Genomic DNA, 19,545 nt, shown 5'->3' with positions numbered 1-19,545 from the left:
GAAAAATAAAAAAAAATAGCTCTTTATTGGTTTAGGGGATTAATCAGAATATCCTCTCCCTGCTTTCCATTATAATGCCCCTTAGCAGCTTCTGTCTTTGGAGTTGATGGGCTTATTTTCTAGAAATGTAAGTTGTCCCTCTGCCTAGATGATGGGCATGTGGGTAGGAGAGGGCCATGTATTAATCAGATTTGGTTCCAAGCGCTGCGTATCTTAAGTAAGTCAATAAACGTTTTGAGTTTGGATACCTTGAAAACCCACAGATTCTTTCAAGTCATTTTAGGTTAAGAGTTGGCATCAGCCAAATTCTTCTAACAGGTAATTCTCCAGCTTTCCTTACTGCGAGGACCATAGTTCCTCACTTCATTTTATCCAAAGCTAAGAGATGTATTACTTTCTCTATTGTATTTTGTGTAGTAAAGTGTAGTGTTTGACCTCATAGAAGTCAGTTCCTCAAAGATGGTTTGCATTATGGGAAATAATAAGAGAGACAGGAATTAAATGGAACTTTCCACAGTGGTTTCTGCCTCTTGTCTCTCAACGTTGCATGACAGAGGTTTTTCACAAAAGAGCTGTAACTATGACTTAACTACCTCAATGTGTTCATTTCTGCAGTCCTGACCAATTACACACCCAACTAAAATGGGTAGAAATTGATTTTCCTTTCCAGCGGAATTGAGAATACCCTTTATTTTGAGGGTTTCCTTAGTTCACGCACATGCTAAGGGTATTGTGTCTCCATGATGATGACAACCTTGCATGACATATTGTTATCGCCAGTTCATGGATGACTTTATAGATCTTATATATGTTATCTGATTCAATCCTTATACCGTGTGAGGTAGAAACAACTTCTCCTTTATATAGATGGGGAAACTGGGGCTCAGAGAATTTAGGTAATTAGCCCAAGATCACATTGCTAGTAAGTAATAAAGCTGTATTTTAAAACTTATGGCCTTTCCCCTACTGTACTATATGGTGTGAGTCTGGATTTGCATATTTCCAAAGCAGAAGCAGTACAGAGATAACCAGAGAGTGTCCAAGTGTCCTCCAGCTGACTTTATGATAGCTGGTTTTCATAGCAATACTATTTCACTAAGTTCTAGATGATTTGTGCACTATGTTCATTAAAACAAAGTATTTTAAATTAGCTGGCTTTTTGTCCAGCCTGGCCTTAGAAATCCCTTATCCCTCTCTCTCTTTTAAAAAATTCCCTCTACTGCTCCAACAAGCTGCTACATCAGTGCTGAGAAAAGAAGGAAAAGCAGAAAATGAGGTCCCAGTTTACATTTTCTGAGGCAGCATTGACTTTTGAGGACCTGTTCATGATTTTAAAGAGAAGGGATGATCTAATCATTTGACCTATATTACGCAGGCACCCTCTGAAGACAGGGTGGATTGAGCAAGACGGCTTTATGATGACACCATTCTCTCACCTTTACACACACTCCAACAAGGGCAGGTATTACTGTTACCTCTCTTGTCTGGAAGTGTCACGTGGGTAAATGGCTTTACTCACCAAGTATAATTACTCTTCGCTGTGCATTGGCCATTGAGGGAAGTGCTGTGCTAGAGCTGGCACCAGCACAGGAATTTTCAGGAATTTTGTAAGCTGCTTGGCATCATGTAACACATATTCACTTGAAATTGGCTGTGGTGGGAGTATTTTGTGCCATGAAAATCAGCTTACATAAATGTTACAGATCAGGTTTTATTATTATTATTTTTTTCCCTCGGAGTTCTAGTTGTTAACAGGAACACAGGAAATCAGAGGCCACTGGAGATAAAGAACTCATGAAGGCGTCTTGGTTTCAACCAATTCCCATGCCCATCTTGACTTATTTTAACTCATTGTATGGTGAGAGGGCTGAAGTGATTGAGGAGAACCGGGGTGTTATTGAAACTGTCCCCATGTCCCACAGCTGTTGGATTTTATCGTTGGTCTTTTTCGCTCAGCGCCCTAACCAAGCAACTGTTTTGAACCCTTGCTTGAGGAGAGGAAGGCATAAACGCCTGAGCATGCTCGATGAGCCCTGTCTCAGTGCCTTTCTGAGCATGAGCAAGGCATAGGTCCTGCCCTCAAGATGAAAAAGTAAGATCTTGGGAACACAGCTGCTCTTAGGTCTTTCTGCCAATGAAATTTTATAATAACATTCAGGACCCTGTTCTCTGACTTTGCTTAATCTTCTGTAAAGTGGGAACTAGAGCATTCACTTCTCAGCTGGCTCTTTATGAAGAGGGATGCTTGACACATTTAAGGATCATTGCTTTCTTATTTTAAAATTAAATAGAAGTGAGTTGGGTTTCTGCCAATTAAAAGGGATGAATCTTATGTTGCCTGTAAATGACTCCCTTTGGAAAACCCCAGAGGACCCAACACGGTAAATGTAGAAGCGCTTTGAGAGCTACAGAAGTATCTTTGTTGTAGGGACCAGTACATACTTGCAGCTAAGTAAGGATAACCTCATCCCTAATGTCAAGAATACCTTTCATGAAGCCTCAACACTTTAATCCTTATGTTTTAGCAATAGAGACTGTAGGTTGCTCAGGAAGTTGGTAAGGATCTTTCACACATGCACACACGTGCACAGATACATATATCTATGTATATTCATCTTCCTTTTTTTGTTCTTTCTTTTTTTCTTTCCCACACAATTACTGCTCAGTCATCCTTCCTCTATGAAACAATGTAAATTTTAAAATGTAAAAGCGGAAGGGTTTATGGACTTACAAACGTGGGAAATAAAATTGAACGTGGAAGATATCTCTTTAAGCAGCCCATGGCAGCTCGCATACAGCTTCTTCCCATGGCAGCTGGGCCTTATATGGGGCCAGCAAACCCTTTGACTGGCACAGAGTTCTACCGTGGTGACGCTTCACAATCAGGTTCCAGTCACAGATTCTAAGCCCTTTGACAAGCACCTCATGCTGTGTGATTAAAGATGATGAATATTGTTATACCAGCCCCACCTGGTCCCACCAGTGGGCTACCAGCCTTGCCCTTTAGGATAAATGGATATTGGGAATCAGCCCAGATGTATCATTCCAGGCTCCCCCACTCACCAAGCCTATCTTTCCATTATGGCCAAGACCAGCTGGTGCTGGTTATTTATCCATTTTAAACGGGGATGTTTGAGGCATAGGTTTGGTTAAGTCCTACTTAGGCATTAACAGATATACACTCTGATACAAGTGTCCTGTGCTTCCAACAGCACTTCTGTCTCAAGGACCTGCAAGTAATAAAAGGCAGTCTGTCAACTTTTGATTTTTCGAGACCTTGAAGAGGAGTTGACTGAGTCAGTTTGCATGTACAGCAAAGGTGGATTTGAGCAGTAACAGGCATGAAATGACTGTCTGGGACAATTCTTAAAAATAAAAACAACCCCAGATTCAAGCAGAATAATGAGAAATTTGTGGCAGCCATCAGAGTTATCATATGAAAAAAATAAAGAAAAAAGACAGTGCAGTGCTTTCCGGTAAACTAAAAACAGAGCTGGGAGTTAAAACCGAAATACCTACAAACATCATTGACAACTTACTTAGTCCTTTCATGCATACTTCTGTTGCCTTGTCACTTTCCCTACTACACAAAGAAAGTCACCATCCGTTCTCAAAAGAATATGTGACTATTTTAGTGAGGATTCATTACATATTTAATACATCAGCCCTATACAGGGAGTCCCTGAAGCTTTAGTGTAGTTTGTAGTTACTATTAATAATTTAAAAACTTTCTAAATATGTAATTACAAAGGTTTATGTTATCTTAGAGTATCTGGAATTTTAGGTTGATTTGGAAGAATGTTTTAGATAAAATTATTAAGTCTTCAGAAATATCTGTTATGTTTATAAACATACACATTTGATATAGATTTTTGTTCATATACTTAGACAAAACTAGATCTTCCTGTTTATTTTTAATTGAATTTTGAACTGAAATAGCATTTGAAAATGTTCTTTGTTAAAACAGCCACATCCTTACATTAAATGTAGGTTAGAGTACTCTTGCTAATCTAATGGCAAGACACACACACACACACACACACACACACACACACACACACACACACACACACACACACACACACACACACACACACACACACACACACACCACCACCACCACCACCACCACCACCACCACCACCACCACCACCACCACCACCACCACCACCACCACCACCACCACCACCACCACCACCCCCCGGTTTATCCACATCCATAGAGGTTAGGTGGATCAGAGGTTAGGTGGATCAGTTGTAGAGTTAGCACGCGTGGGTTGGGTTTGAGACCTCACCCTGCTACTTGTTACCCGTGGGACCTTGCAAAGAAATCACCTGACGGTTCTGTGACTTACTTTACTTTTCTGAAATCCTTGCCTTCCAACTTGATCGTCAGTCAAAAAATTCTTTTGTTTTTGAAGTTCTGGATGTCTTCCATGAGAAAATCGTTCCTGTTTCTCTGATTCTTTAATACTTATAATTGCTTCATCATGTGTTTATGAAGACTAAATAAACTAGTATCTGAAACACGCTTAGTACATTGTCTGGCACATGATAAGTGCTAGGTAAGTCCCTTGTTTTGTTATTGTTATATCCTTGGTCTGATTCGTATAAGATCAAATTATATCAATGGATGTGCAGTCGGAAACATTGTTTGAAGTTTTTCTTTTTCCTTTTTTCCAGAGCATTTTGGTATGTTTCTTTACCTTTTCTTTTTTCTTCCTTTCTTTTCTTCTCCCTTCCTTCCTTCTCTCTCTGTCTCCCTCCCTCCTTCCCTCCTTCCCTTCCCTTCTCTTCTCTTCCCTTCCCTTCCCTTCCCTTCCCTTTTCTCTCTCTCTCTCTCTCTCTCTCTCTCTGTCTCTCAATTTTGAAGACAGTATGAGAATATGAGAAATAGATACAGATATAAGATATAGTGTATTCAGGAAGGGATGTCCTTAAATAGTTTGAAATATGAAAAGGAGCTTATATTGCCATTTAGAAAGTGTTTTAGAGTCTAGTCCAAACTTGTATTCATTCAACACAGTTATTGCATACTGTCCCTGGGCATTGGGGACCCAAGAGCCTTTGTCCCAACATCTGCTGAGATTAAATGAGTCTAATAGTTAAATCAGAAGAGGAAATGTGGTCAATTAAATACCACCACTACCCCCAAAATGTTTGGTTCCAGGTAGAAAATTGCTTATTTAAGTTGATACTTGTAAATTCTATGGATAAATTAGTTAGGAAAACCACATGGCTTTAAGTCACAAAAGAATGACTTTATTTCTTTATCTTTTTTATTCTCTTGTTTTTTTTTTAATTTCATCTATTAAGTAGAAGTACGTTTTTATTTTATTTTTTTAATTTCTTCCAACATCTTTTGAATTTTCTTTTTTTAAAAAAATTTTATCAGAGTATAGTTGATTTACAATGTTGTGTTAGTTTCACGTGTACAGCAAAGTGAATCAGTTATACATATACATATATCCACTCTTTCTTAGATTCTTTTCCCATATAGGCCATTACAAAGTACTGAGTAGAGTTCCCTGTGCTATACAGTAGGTCCTTATTAGTTATCTATTTTATATATGGTAGTGTCTTGTTCTTTCTTTCATTCAATAATATTTTCTGAGCCCCTACTTTACACCAAATACTTTATCAGAAACTAGAGCTATAAAAGGTGAGCAAAACAGACAAGGCTTCTGCCCTCAAGGAACTCATATTCCAGAAGGATGAGATAGACAATAAAGAATTTAATAAATAACTTAGTTACAGTTCATGTAATCGTTGTGAGTTAAATAAAGTGGGAAATAGGCTGGAGAGTAAATGAAATGCTGATGGGGACTTCCTTAAATAGGATAGTCTGAAGAAAGATCATTTTGAGCTGAAACTTAAAGAAAAAATGAACCAGTCATTTGAAAATCTGCAGGAAGGACATTTCAGGCTATGGGTTGGCCAAGAGCAAAGGACCTTGAAGGTAGGGATGGTCTTGAAGTGTCAGAGCAGGGGTCCTGGCACGGAGCAGCTTCAGAACCACGCAGAGGGCTTGTCACAGCTCAGGTTCCTGAGCCCCGCCTCCAGCCAGTAGGTCTGGGTGGAGCCTGAAAACATGCATTTCTCACAAGCTCCCAGGGGATGCAGGTGCTGTTGACTCTGACTCAGGCCCACGCTGTGAGCACCATTGTGTTAGAGAGGAATTGGAAGGAGGAAGGGATGGCTGGAGCGTGGTGTGCTGGAGGTGAGTGGTAGGAAATGAGTCTGGAGGAGGAGGCAGGGGCCCTGGGATCTCACCCTAGAAAGGAAGTAGGATTTCTGGCTCAGATGGATGAGAAGTCATTGCAGGTTCTCCTGGTCTTCACTGAAACCCTGAAACTGCCCTTGTTCTTAGACGATTACCGTGTAGTCAAGTCTTTGAGGGTTATCCGATTCTGAATGGCATTCGCCCCTTAATGCGTGGGAAACAAATCCCGTGGACTTTGGAAATGGCCTGTAATTCCCTCTGTATGGGATTCCGACAAACGGGACTGATTGCTTGCTTTGCAAAGAACCATTCTCCCATGCCCAGGTTTTAGAAGTATGAGATAATGGCAAATCCGGGGGCTGCAATTCAGATCAGCTCCACATTTACTGAAACACTCTCTCTGCATCTGGCACAGCGTAGGACGTAACCAAAGCATAGTACGTGCTTGGTACAGCAGGGACATAACCAAAGCATAGTACATGCTTTCTAACTGTAGGCAGCATTCACTCTTTTTGGGACAAATAGTAAAAAAATGTGAAAGAATTAGAGGATTATGTAAGCAGAGTACACTGCCATGTGTAATAAAGTGTTAAATATTATCATATATAAACGTTAGTGATGCGGATAATACGTGCCGTGGCCACTAGGAAGTGGGAGAATTGTTGTCTGAAGTTACTGGGGAATGTTTGATATCCAGGAGGCATTTTAGCTGGTCCTCAGGAAATGGTTAAAATTTGGCTAAAGAGGAAGAGAAAGACATGGGAAAACTTTTGTCTTCAGATTCAGTGAACATGCAAGGAATTAGTGTTTTCCCAAAGTTTTTGCTGTTCTGCGGCCTTTCAAGGGAAAGCTTTCCATGTGTTTCTGATTCTTGAGCGCAATTGAATTACTAGCCATTGTCTGGTGAGAGCTGTTTGGTCAGGGAGCCCCATGGACTTCTCAGAAGCTTTTGTCCTTTGAAAGAAGCTGTCGTGATTTGCCATTGTTAATGAGCCTTGTACTACACAATGCTCAAGTTTAAGACCCACTGAGAACATGACCGTGAACCTCCTTTCATCTCCACATGGGGGAACCACATGGCGTATAGCAGCTGCAGAAACCCAGCAGCTATGCTGCTCCCCCAGTGTTAGTGATTGTCCTTAAGTTTCTAATGTCATATCCTAACAGCTTTGTATTAGGAGTGATGGTCTGTACTGCTTCTACCCTTCATGAATAAATACAAAATGTCTTGCCACCCAGAAGACAACCCCTTTGTAGTCATGCATCTCTTTTGAATATGCATCCTTAGGACCCGAAAGGCTTATAGTTCAATATTCTGTGCCTGTGTGAGGCTTAGCCTGGAAATTGTGGAATACACACTTACTGCAATGGATATATTTTTACTGTGTCAAGTGCTTTTTTGCATCAGATCCTGACTACTACATTTGATGAGTCAAAGGGCCCACCTCCTTTGCTGAGGCTGTCTGGGAAATTCATGGAGTTATCCTGAATATTAAGATATTTCCTGTTAGTTTAGATAATTCCAAAGGTGTAGGTTTATCTTTAATGCCAAGATAAAGGCAGAGGATAGAAGTGAAAAAGAGAATGGTGAAAGAGAGGTCCCAGGATGACCTAGGAAAGATGGCAGTCTGTAAGGCAGAGATCAACAAACTTTTTCAGTTGCTCACTCATATCTGCAGAAGGTTTTGGGAATGTCCCCAAGGTAGGTGTACTTAAAGAAAATGAACATAATTTCTAATATTTTCTTCCTGTACCTCAAATACACCCTCTGGCATGTGCACACTCTGTTTGAATGCATTCTTCTGTAAACCTACAGCAGCAGTGTGGTGCAGCGCACTGGTTCTCAAACATTAGTCTGCATCATAAAATCCTAGAAGCTTGTGCAAACACAGATTTCTACCTCCCCCCAGAGTTGTTTCTAATTCAGTAGGTATAGGGTGGCCCAATAATTTGCATTCCTAACAACTTCCCCGGTGATCTGGTCTGAAACTATGCTTTAAGAACCCCTGAGGTAGTTAGTCTCAGAGTTAGTTTACCGAAGTTGGACATCAGGGTCCTTTAATTATCCAATGTGTGACCTTGGGTAAATTAGTTTAGTTCTGTGAGCTTAGTTTTTAAAATCTGTGGTACAGAGGTAATCATAATTCCTTACGTTTTAGGGTCACTGGCGAGCTTCATGAGATACGCTAGACAAAGTGCTTATCACCCAGTGCTTATCGCCTACAAAACAACAATACATGCTGGCCGCTTTACCCTCCTCCTCCTCCTCCTCGTTATCGTCACACATCTTTCTAGTGTCACGAAGTGACTGTAAGAACTTTTGTGCCTTAATTCACAAGCATCATGGGAATGCATTTTTCTGCTTCAGCATTGTTCCTTTAGAAAGACCATGCTCCGAGTGAGATATCTTCCTACTTGAATGGTAGAGATGAAGCTCTTTTGCAAAGTCTGCCAAAAAGAGAACAGTGTGTTCAGCCCTCTCCCTTCTGTGTGTAACTGTTGATAGTTTGTGGCTAAGTGTGTATTTCTGTTGTCTTATGTAGTGAATTCTTCTTGCATGGTATAGAGTTGACATTTTTGGCGGTTGTGTCTTTGAATGTTTTGGGGCATGAGAATAGTAAATTCAAGTGATTGCTTTGAATTTGATTAATTTTAACACGTTTTTCTCTCTCTCCTTTTTTCTTCTTTCCTGCTCTTCTTATGAATTACTAGGACCAAGTACCACCTGCCAGGAGGATTCATGCGCCAACCAGGGGGTCTGTATGCAGCAGTGGGAAGGCTTCACCTGCGACTGTTCCATGACCTCCTATTCTGGAAACCAGTGCAATGATCGTGAGTACAACCTTTTCATGCTTGGGATATTTTCAAAGAGTTCAGAGGTTTGGAGAAACCATAAGGGACATTACGTAAAAGGATGGCTCTTCTGAAAGATTCATAAGCAATTTCTCATCCAGAAACTGGGAAAATAAAGGACTAATGGTCTAATGGCAAAGCGACATTTCTTGTTCAACAATACTAGATGTTTTTCCATTTACTTACTCCCTGTTTTCTTTAGATTAGATGACCTTTGACAAACAAAACAATTATGACAATATTTTTGTTCTAAGGAGTTCAGTTTTCCATTAATTAAATCATCTGGATAACAATTTTGAGACTCTCCCACTTACATTGCCTAGAACTTGGAGGACATTGAAGGAATGTAGCTATTTTTTCAAAAAGTCTGAGTTTAGAGAATTTCTTAGGCCTTCCAAATGATGAAGACATTAAGAGAGTTTATTATTTTTTCCAACTAGAAATGTTTAATGCATTCTCAAGGGTCTTTCAAATGTAGGCAGAGATTCCCTCTGGCTAAATTTATTGATATCTGTTTAGTTTATATATACATAGTCATTCTGTTTATATATATATATTTCTATTTTGTGAGTATGGTTATATGTATGTATCTGTGTATTTGCTTCGTATTGGAAGAGAGCCAGTTGTTATTTTTGTCCACTAGTGATGCTTCGGGTACATCAGCTGTTTTAATTCTAGGAGAAGACCGATTTCATGAAGGTGATTCTAGCACTGACGGTGGAGAGAGTTCAGTTCTGTGGGAATCTATAGCCTGTGTCTCCACGTCCTCCTAACATGGCCACCTTTAGAAATGAGCAAACACTTGAAATCTCTGAATACCAATTGCAAAGTGATTTGTTGAAAAGCCCTGACTTAGTGGGTCCTGCTGACCTTCTCATTTTCTAAATGCAGCCTTCATGGTAGGAGTTTATTTTATCACCTGAACTCATAGTTGTCATCAGTTGGTTTTATAAAAAAGATGCGTAATGTTATCTGAGCAAATACTAAAGTTACATTACAGTTTGTACAAGTGGGAGCAGTCGCCAATTACAATGCTATCTCTGTTATGTCTATTTGGTTTTCCTTGATTCCTTATTTCTCAACTTTTTTCATGTGTGTAGTTGTCTCCTGTGCTGTTTTCCATTTTTTTCATAGGCCTTTTTTCTTTATGTACCCTGTCAGTCTCTTAAGATACACTAAGGAGAAACAAGTGCGGAATCTGGAAATGTAGAGAGAAAATTCTTTGAACCTCATTGATCTAGGCGTAAGCATTTGCCTCTGGATTTATAATGCAAAGGACACACTGTGTGCGGAAGGCTTTGGCATTAGATGGCTCTTTCCAATTATTTGGTATTATTTTCATTGAAAGTCCTGTTTCCATATTTATGATTTGGAAATACTCTTCCACTCTGAAACAGGCAGTGATTGGATTCATCCAGAGTCCCTGAGGAATTGTTCTATATGCTCTTTCTTTTGCCTCCAATTTGTCTGCATGGGAGGCTTCTTTCCTAAGTGGTGGCATAATGCTTCTTTATCCTCACAAGTTTATTCCGTATCACACATACATACCACTCCCAGTAAACCACGGTCAGGAAGAGGCTGCACAAAGGAAAGACAGAAAGGTAAGTTACGCTAACTGCGGTGAACAGGCACAATCTTCAGAAGGTATGTATGCATTTTTTGCTCACTGAAAAGTTCCTTTCTGCCACCCGGGCTAGGCATTGTTTTCTGCTAAAAATCAACCAGGATTCTTTCCAGTTTTCTGTGATTGTTTCTGATTTTGTCAAGAAAAGATTGTGCCTCAGTCTGGGATGAGGATTATTGCATTATCTGACCTGAACAATTTGTCAGTGTGTGATGAAGTACCAGAACCAGGATTGGCAAAGGTCAGCGTTCTTTTGTGGCCATAGCTTCTCATCCTTCAAAAATGTTTCTAAGACATCCAGGTTTAGGGTAATGTATTTTGAACTTTATTCTATAAGCAATGCAGTTGAATTTTTGATTGTAAAAGACTTCTGAGCCCAAATCATTAAAATAATCTACTTGCCTATTCTCCTCTTGGAGAGTGGACCAGGGCTTCTGTGACTGGATGGCTATATGGATATATGAGCAAGTACATTTTAATAGCAGAATGTGGGGAATATATGGAGTTCAGATATACGTGATGTAACTATGAAGTTCAGATGTAAACTTTTAATGAAACCCAACCAAATATATCAAAATGGTAGGTTGCTTAAAATTGTTACAACGAATGTCTCTGTATTAAAGTATTTGGGGTAACTTCACTTTGGGAACTAGCATCAGAGCCAGTTTGTTCCACCTAAGAAAATCAGTCTCAATTCTTTACGTCATAGGTTATTATTCTCTGTATCAACCTGGATCCTTAGTGTTGTAATTTGCTACTCCACAAACAACTTCAAGATGATGTTACCTATCTAATACTCTGTGTGCCTACCTCTGTTAGCAAATCACGGTAGCTTTGCTTGCATCAGGAGTTGAGTATTAACCCTCAGTGTCACCAGCAGATTTGAAAAAGGTTCATGCTTATCATGGGCAAAAGCCGTGGGGAAAATTGCAAAGAAAGAAGAAAGGGTAAAATAAGTGAATAGAAGATGAAGAAGGATGAAAGAGAAGGAATATAGAGAAAAGCAGAGATTGCATCTTCTATGAGAGAGCACAAAGATGGTTAATAGTTGCTTTGGTAACATGCATGTCACAGGTGGCCTGCCTTTGACCTAAATAACAGAAATGGGCCATGCATTGTAAGTGGAGTGACATCAAGGAAATCTGGCCTTTACCCAATTCTTGGGAATAGCATGTTTTGTAGAATGTTGCATACGTCTAAAATAAATTATATTCCTTAGAATACTGTCATAAGACCATGTGAATTGGTTAGAAATTCAATCTAATGGCTAAAGTTGTTTTTGCGGGGGAAAACGTTTGAATACTTTCATTTTCCTTGAGCAGTTTCTCAGGACAGCAGATTGAGCCTCAATTAATAGAAATGAAAACGTCTCTATTTATTATTGCATATCCAAGAATTGAAACTTGTTCAAAAGGGAAACGGCTAGACTATGGTATTTTTCAAAATAAAGTGCTCAGTTCATCATATGTAGAAAAGTTAATTATATCTGGACGTGACTTGCAAGTTTCTAAAGAAATGTCTGCATTTTAGAGTCTTGCCCACTTCTTCTAGAATTGGTTCTATCACTTATAACCTTTGCTTTGTTCTTGCCTGTTTGCTAGGTTTGGCATTTGTTTGACAATTTTGAGGTGCTGTCATATAGATGCGGCCTCCATGAGTAGAGTTTACATTTAAAAATTGTGTCTTGTTTAGTATGAATAGACCAAGCCTGCATGGTTTTAACTTTATTCCGTCATTCTTTGTGAAAGCATGGTGGGTTGATGGAGCCAGTGGGGTAAATTTCTTGTTCATTCTTACAAAGATAGCTGTAAAACTGATATAAGTGGTTGTGAAAATATGACGTGTATTCTCTGTAGCTGGTTACCTTGTATGAGAGCGATTTCCTTGTATTGGATAGAAAACAAAAATCATCTGATTGGAAACTCAGGTCTAATTGATTTATTAATTGTCTTATCTAGTTTTAAGACATGACTTTCCACCTTTTCATGTAATGGTAAAATCATAGGGAGTTTCATTAGGTGATGTTTCAGGCTGGTTTGAAACTACAATGGGCAAAGTCATCCCAGGAGCAATGTTGAGTTCATGTAGGGTCCAGTAAGATCCATAAAAGGACACACAAGTAACGTTCTCCAAATAATATCCTCAGTTCTGAAAACTTCAAAGCAGAGAGAGGCTGATTTCCCCGAGGGTGAGCACCACCTGCATACCACTTAGTGACATGTTGTAGGGGTTACATTTTAAGAGCAACAAAAGGAAGGAAACCTTTTAAGGGTCCTTGTAAGGCGATTCCTTTTGGATATTGAGTTCTTATTGGTACTCTAAATCAGGACAGAGAGTCTGAGCAATTTCAGTATGTTGTAGACCTTACACCATCAGGTGAACCCAGGATCCGTCTCCTGTATTGAATGGCAATGCCAACCCCACTGGCAACCTATTGTTGAGTTTCTCTCTTCTTCACAACTCCACACAAGGTCTCAGCAAAACCAGCCCACTCGCACATTCCCACACATATGCGAAAAAGTTATCATTTGGGAGGACTTTTTGAAAATAGCGATTTTAAACACTTCACAGCTATTACCTTTAGGCGTGTTCATGACAACTGTTTTGAGTAGTATAATTTTGGAATCTCGTTATTGCTCTGTGCCCTGGAGAAGTGAATGTGGGACAGTCTGTGGCATGTGAGTCCACAGATCAAGTTCTTGGATTTATAGATTGGATGTTTATAATGGCTTTGTGGGGTGAAAAGATGGGAATAAATGTGGGTTCTCAGTCCACCTTCAGCAGCCAGGTGCCCACACTACATTGCTCGATGTACACTGTGGGCTACTTGTTGGAGAAATTGCTTGGTTCATACTGGCATGTGATAATAGATATTCTTTGCTTGCAACAAATCAATAGCAAGCCACTGTGGAGTGTGCAGACAGTGGCGTGTGAAGTGCCTTTTCAGACAGTTTTATGCTGGAATGGCTGTTAAGCTGCACTGTTGGCTATTCACTGGCCTTTTGCTTTTTATTTATTGTGTAGGTTTATTTATTTTTTTAATGTAGGTTGGTATATTGATTAAATCTGTTAAAAACACATTTCCCATTCAGGCTTCAGAAAAAAATAAGCAATATGCACATTACTTAGTGCACAGACAAGGGGACAGACATGTGTGTATGCTAATTCTGTCTCTTGGGTCCATATAGGTACCGTGGCATTATGTTATGAGCCTATGTTGTTATATTTATAGCAATAATTTCCCTGGATATCAGACTACAACATATTCATGTGTTTGGTAATGTGTTTACTTCCTACCTCTGTTTTCATGCTTTACCTGTCCAGCAACTAGGCCATATTTGAGAAGTTCACTATTAAGACATCTATTTTCTGCTTAGAACATACTTTATCATTTACTCATTCATTCACTCACCAAACATTTCTTATTTGCAGATATGATCATGAATAGGATACATCCTGTTCTTAAAGACATTACAGTCTAATGGGGGAAGACACATATGAACGTGCCTTAATAGAAATATGAACAGTATACAGTGAGAGGTCATAAAGTGGAGTGAGATCAACTCTCCCTGGGGTTGAGGCTCCATTAAGAAGAGCTACTGCTTTTAGAAAAGTTTTCATTGACATGAGTCTTGAAAAGTTTGTAAATACTTCCTAAGCAAATATGGTATGAACCAGGGCTGGAAAGGAAACGTGGCGTTCCAGCAAGCAGAGAGAAATGTACTATAGCCACTGTTAACATTTTGGCTATTTCCTCCCAGTTGTTTTTTTCTCCCCCCAGGCTTTTGCAAATCGCATGGGCATACTCTTGCCCAGGTGTTGTACCTGTGAATAAACCCGTGTGCCAACATTTGTCTCTGTCAGAGATCAGGGGAGCTTTCAAAGACCCCTCCCTTGGTTGGGAGTGGGGTGGGACTGTGTAGGGAGGGGACAGACGTGTGTGTATGCTGATTCTGTCTCTTGGGTCCCTATAGGTACCCTGGCATTATGTTATGAGCCTACGTTGTTATATTTATAGTGATAATTTCCCAGGATACGAGACTACAGTATATTCATGTTTTTGGTAATGTGTTTACTTCCTACCTCAGTTTTCAGGCTTTACCTGTCCAGCAACCCTCCTTGAGCCAGGGGAGGTTCTGGAAGCCGCCTGAGTCAGGGGTGGGGCCTCGATGGCCCTTCTTCAATGGGCTCCGAGGGACCTGGAGGAAAGCATTCCTTCCTTTTGGTGGTCAAGCCCTTTAGAGCTTAGTTCTGAAGAGTGGGTGTCTGCATGGGGTGAGCTCTCTCACCCCACAGCTCTCTCCTGTCTCTCTGAGACAGGAGCTGGCTCCTTTCCCTCTCCCCGTGAGACGGCACAGAGCCTGCAGCAGTCAACGCGTGTTGAGTGAATGAGTGAGTGACTAATTCTCCTTGGGGTCTCCAGCTGGCTGTCCCTCCTGCCACAGATCTTAGGGCTCCCATTCTAAGGAGCAGGTCACTTTTTCCCTCAGGAAATCTGTTCTTCAGTTCCTGCCTATTCTGGCACCGAGTCAGAATACGGTATTTCGCTATTGTGTGGATTCAGCCCCACCCGTACCTATTTAGAAAATGCTCTTGTGATTACCAGATTTCTTCCCAGTCTTTATTCTAAGCATTTGTATGGTTAAAATTACACTCAGGTGAAAAGTTGTGCTCTCATTGCATGATATGCATTTTCGAAGTGTAGAAAACATTAGATTTTCTAATTTTCTTCAGTAGAATGCACATGATGGTGCCCAGTTCACTGGGGAAGAATCCCCTGTGTTGAATCTCTTGCTGGATCCTAGATGTAGACCTAGTAGGGCCCAAATCTTATTTCATTGAACCATTGGTAGACGTTTATCTTGGAAATTTAATTACAATAAACCATATTTTTAAAAGGTTGATTTGTAATATATATAACTTATTACATTATAAAAGACTTCATAGTATAGTCATTAGATTAACTACCTTTAGAATCAAACTGCTTTAAATGCCAATTCTAACTCTAATACTATGAAATTGAATTAGCCTCCTTTGTTTCAGCACAAGGAGTGTGATCAGTACTTCATAAATAGGAGTAGTAACAGTTTTTATTATAACTAATACTATTTGATATTTGTCAAATCAAATAGTATTTGATATTTGTCAAATCCCTCAATATTTGTCAAATCCTAACGTTCTGCTATGACCTTTATAAAGATGTTGTCCCTTTAATCATCCCAAAGTCCCTAAGAAATACCATACTACTATTGTCCTGATCTTAACAGTGGGAAAACTGAGGTCACACAGTTAGGAAGTAGCTGAGTCAGAACTTGAATCCAGGTTTGTTTGACATGAAAGCTCACATTATTATTAGATTTGCTACTACTTAGTCGTTATTAGAAATAATCACAGTGAACATTTGCACTAATTACTAGACTAGAGGGCTTAAAATTCCAGGTGGGCAAATATTTTCAGACAACCAAATTATTATTATTATTATTTTATTTTATTTTTTTTTTATTTTTTGCGGTACGCGGGCCTCTCACTGCTGTGGCCTCTCCCGTTGCGGAGCACAGGCTCCAGACGCGCAGGCTCAGCGGCCACGGCTCACGGGCCCAGCCGCTTCGCGGCATGTGGGATCTTCCCGGACCGGGGCACGAACCCGTGTCCCCTGCATCGGCAGGCGGACTCTCAACCACTGCGCCACCAGGGAAGCCCTTTTATTTTGGTCTTAGCAACAGTTTGTTAAGATGTACAAGTAGGATTTTTTTTTTTTTTTTTTTTTTTCCCGGTTCGCGGGCCTCTCACTGTTGTGGCCTCTCCTGTTGCGGAGCACAGGCTCCGGACGCGCAGGCTCAGCGGCCATGGCTCACGGGTCCAGCTGCTCTGCGGCATGTGGGATCTTCCCAGACCGGGGCACGAACTCGTGTCCCCTGCATCAGCAGGCGGACTCTCAACCACTGCGCCACCAGGGAAGCCCCCAGACAACCAAATTATTGATACATAAGAATATAGGCTTGGAAAAGAGAAGCTCTGTGTTCTTGGTTGTTTATTTTATCACATTCTGGAATTCTGAATACTTCAGTTGTTCCTGTCTTAACACTCAGATGGGGCCATTTAGTAAGAACATCTTTAGATATTATAGATTTAGAATCAGACTATCCCCCCATAGCCCCAAATATTTATATTTGCATTCTCAGTTGACCATCTTCTGATTTCCCATCTTTTTTTCTTACTTTATTGCAATTTCAATATATGTCAAAAAGCATAGTGGATGAGACAGTTGATGTAGAGTGGATGGCTTCCGTTGAAATCTTGACTCCGTTGTTTAATAGCTGTGTTACCTTGGTGCTAGTAATTAATTAACACCTCGATGTCTCTAAAATGTAAATATTTATATGTTCCATCTCATAAGCGTGTTGTAAGGATAAGTCAAATTCATAATTGTGAAGTTCAGGACATGACAGGTAATAGCCCCTACAGAACCATTAGCTACTCTTTAATATAGTTTTCAGAAAGTTAAAACATGACTCATACAAATGTAATTTTCATAAAGTTAAAACATAACTCATATAAATGAGAATGAATAGAATAGAATGTGTGCCAAATGTATTTAACTCCTTAACGGGGGAAACAACAATATGGTTGAAGTGTAAACAACAAGATCGCTAAAGATTATTTGAAGAACTGATATTTATAGGCATTAAAAAGAATATTAAAATACAAATTTAGTTTAAATAACCTGGTGAATGTCTCACAGGGTAAAGAGCTCTTAACTTTTGATGTTATCTTTTCTACTGAACATTGTGTCTTTACTGAACAAAAATCTACAGGTTAATGTATCATCTCATAGACTCTGCACCTTAATTAATAGTAAATACCTATGTCAAACAAAGGTACATTTTCCCACAGAATTAAGTATTTCTTGTGTGGATATGTTAAACAATATCCCTATATGACATTTAAAGGACACGTGTCTTTCCTAGGCTTTTTCTTAAGTTTTAGATAATTTTTGTTAACAATATTATGCTCTGTTCAATTACAAATCCTTTTTTACCTTGAATATCTCTCTCATACCATTACTTTTTATTTTTTAACCACTTAACTGTGTACCAGTCACCGTGCTAAATTTGTTGTGTCATTTTGTCATTTATACAACCCGAGAAAGTAAGATATTCTTATGATCCCTGTTTCACAGATGAGGAAACTGAGACATGGAAAAGTCAAGTGATTTGCTCGGGGTCACAAAACTGTTAGGTGGGGAGACAAAGACTCAGATTTACATTTGACCACATAGTCTGGGCTCTTGACTGCCAAGGTCTCCTGAATGCCTCAAGGAATGTTCTTAATAAGCACTCATCTGAACACATAGGGATTAACATTAGCCCCAGAAATTTACTACTTTTATGGCAACACTTACCCCGTATATTCTAGTGTTTACATTGTTATGGGGGCAGGGGGCAACATTAGGATTGACCTCCTCAGGTAGTAAGATCAGAAGTCCCATCAAGCAGGTGCCATTTGGCAGGTTTGGTAGGTCTAGGCAGACAGAGGCTGAGTCCAGAGGAGTCAGGGAGGCTGGGAGGAGCAGCCTGGTACCATGGTCGGCAAGATCCAGAAGGTGAGACGGGTACAAAAGAAGCATTCACGAGTGGGCAGCATCAAAAGGAATGCTCCAAGTTATTTCTTTGCATCTGTGTTTCATTCCTGGGCCCACAGATATTCAGTGTGTCTAAAAGAAGGCCAGGGGATGGCAGTTAAACCCAGAGTCTTCTTAGAATGAGGATGAAGGTATTGATACTCTTCAGAACAGTTTCATAGATGCAGGTTGTGGCTAGCTTGTTGCCCATGGGAATCACGCTTGCTAATAAATGCCCCTGATATCAAGACGGGGCTATTTTGTACCTAAAATCTGCGGTACTGCTGATATTAATACACACACAGTGTCATATAGATTCAGCAAGAGCCAGGACTGCTTGCAGCTTTTGTTTTACACAACTCTGCATGAAATGAGCTGAGACTCACAGGTAAAGTATTCATTTCTACGAGTTCCAGTTGATACTTGGACTTACGGTTCAAGGAGAAATGGTCTCTGCACTTCTGGGCCCTGGAGCTTGTCAGGGATTGTTCTGAGTTGTTGCAATCTGTGGCCTCGCTAATTTCATTTCAGCCATCTTCAGCATGCTGTATTTGTAGACCATTTTTTTTCTTTAATAAATTTATTTATTATTTATTTAGTTTTGGCTGCATTGGGTCTTCGTTGCTGCACGCGGGCTTTCTCTAGTTGTGGCGAGCGGGGGCTACTCTTTGTTGCGATGCACAGGCTTCTCATTGCAGTGGCTTCTCTTGTTGTGGAGCACAGGCTCTAGGCAGGTGGGCTTCAGTAGTTGTGGCACAAGGGCTCAGTAGTTGTGGCTCACGGGCTCTAGAGCGCAGGCTCAGTAGTTGTGGCACATGGGCTTAGTTGCCCCGCGACGTGTGGGATCTTGCTGGACCAGGGCTTGAACCCACGTCCCCTGCATTGGCAGGTGGATTCTTAGCCACTGCGCCACCAGGGGAGTCCCTCGTAGACTATTTTTATTGCTTATGTTTAACTATGGCCCATTTATTTCTGGTGTGCTTGGCTAGTTACTTATTGATGGTGATGGTAGTAATCCACTGAGAGCCTATTGGTTCACAGAGGATAATTTTATATTACCTTGTTAGTCACATACAGGTACAATTTTAATATATTTTTAATATAGACATAATTTCCTACATTTATTTTCATTTCCATTTATTAGCATTTCCATGTAAAGGCAAAAGAGATGCAAATGACTTTATCTTCTCTTGTAAAGTGGAGCTAATAAATATAATTTGGTTCC

The 19,545-nt window shown here is 40.1% G+C and overlaps 1 protein-coding gene across 23 annotated transcripts in view; it reads left to right on the top strand.

Moving 5' to 3' along the window:
• Positions 1-19,545, top strand: part of NRXN3 (neurexin 3) — a 1,624,030-nt gene that overhangs the window by 745,802 nt on the left and 858,683 nt on the right. For all 23 annotated transcript variants that reach the window (XM_019920055.3, XM_019920041.3, XM_019920046.3 and 20 more), the window contains one exon: positions 8,935-9,054. In XM_019920055.3, coding sequence (XP_019775614.2) covers positions 8,935-9,054 — 120 coding nt within the window. The remainder of the gene's footprint in view (positions 1-8,934; positions 9,055-19,545) is intronic.

Source organism: Tursiops truncatus, chromosome 2 (assembly GCF_011762595.2).
Source record: "Tursiops truncatus isolate mTurTru1 chromosome 2, mTurTru1.mat.Y, whole genome shotgun sequence".
Classification (NCBI taxonomy): Eukaryota; Metazoa; Chordata; class Mammalia; order Artiodactyla; family Delphinidae; genus Tursiops; species Tursiops truncatus.
The sequence above is the reverse complement of the archived record's forward strand: the minus strand, read 5'-3'. Positions and strand labels throughout refer to the sequence as shown.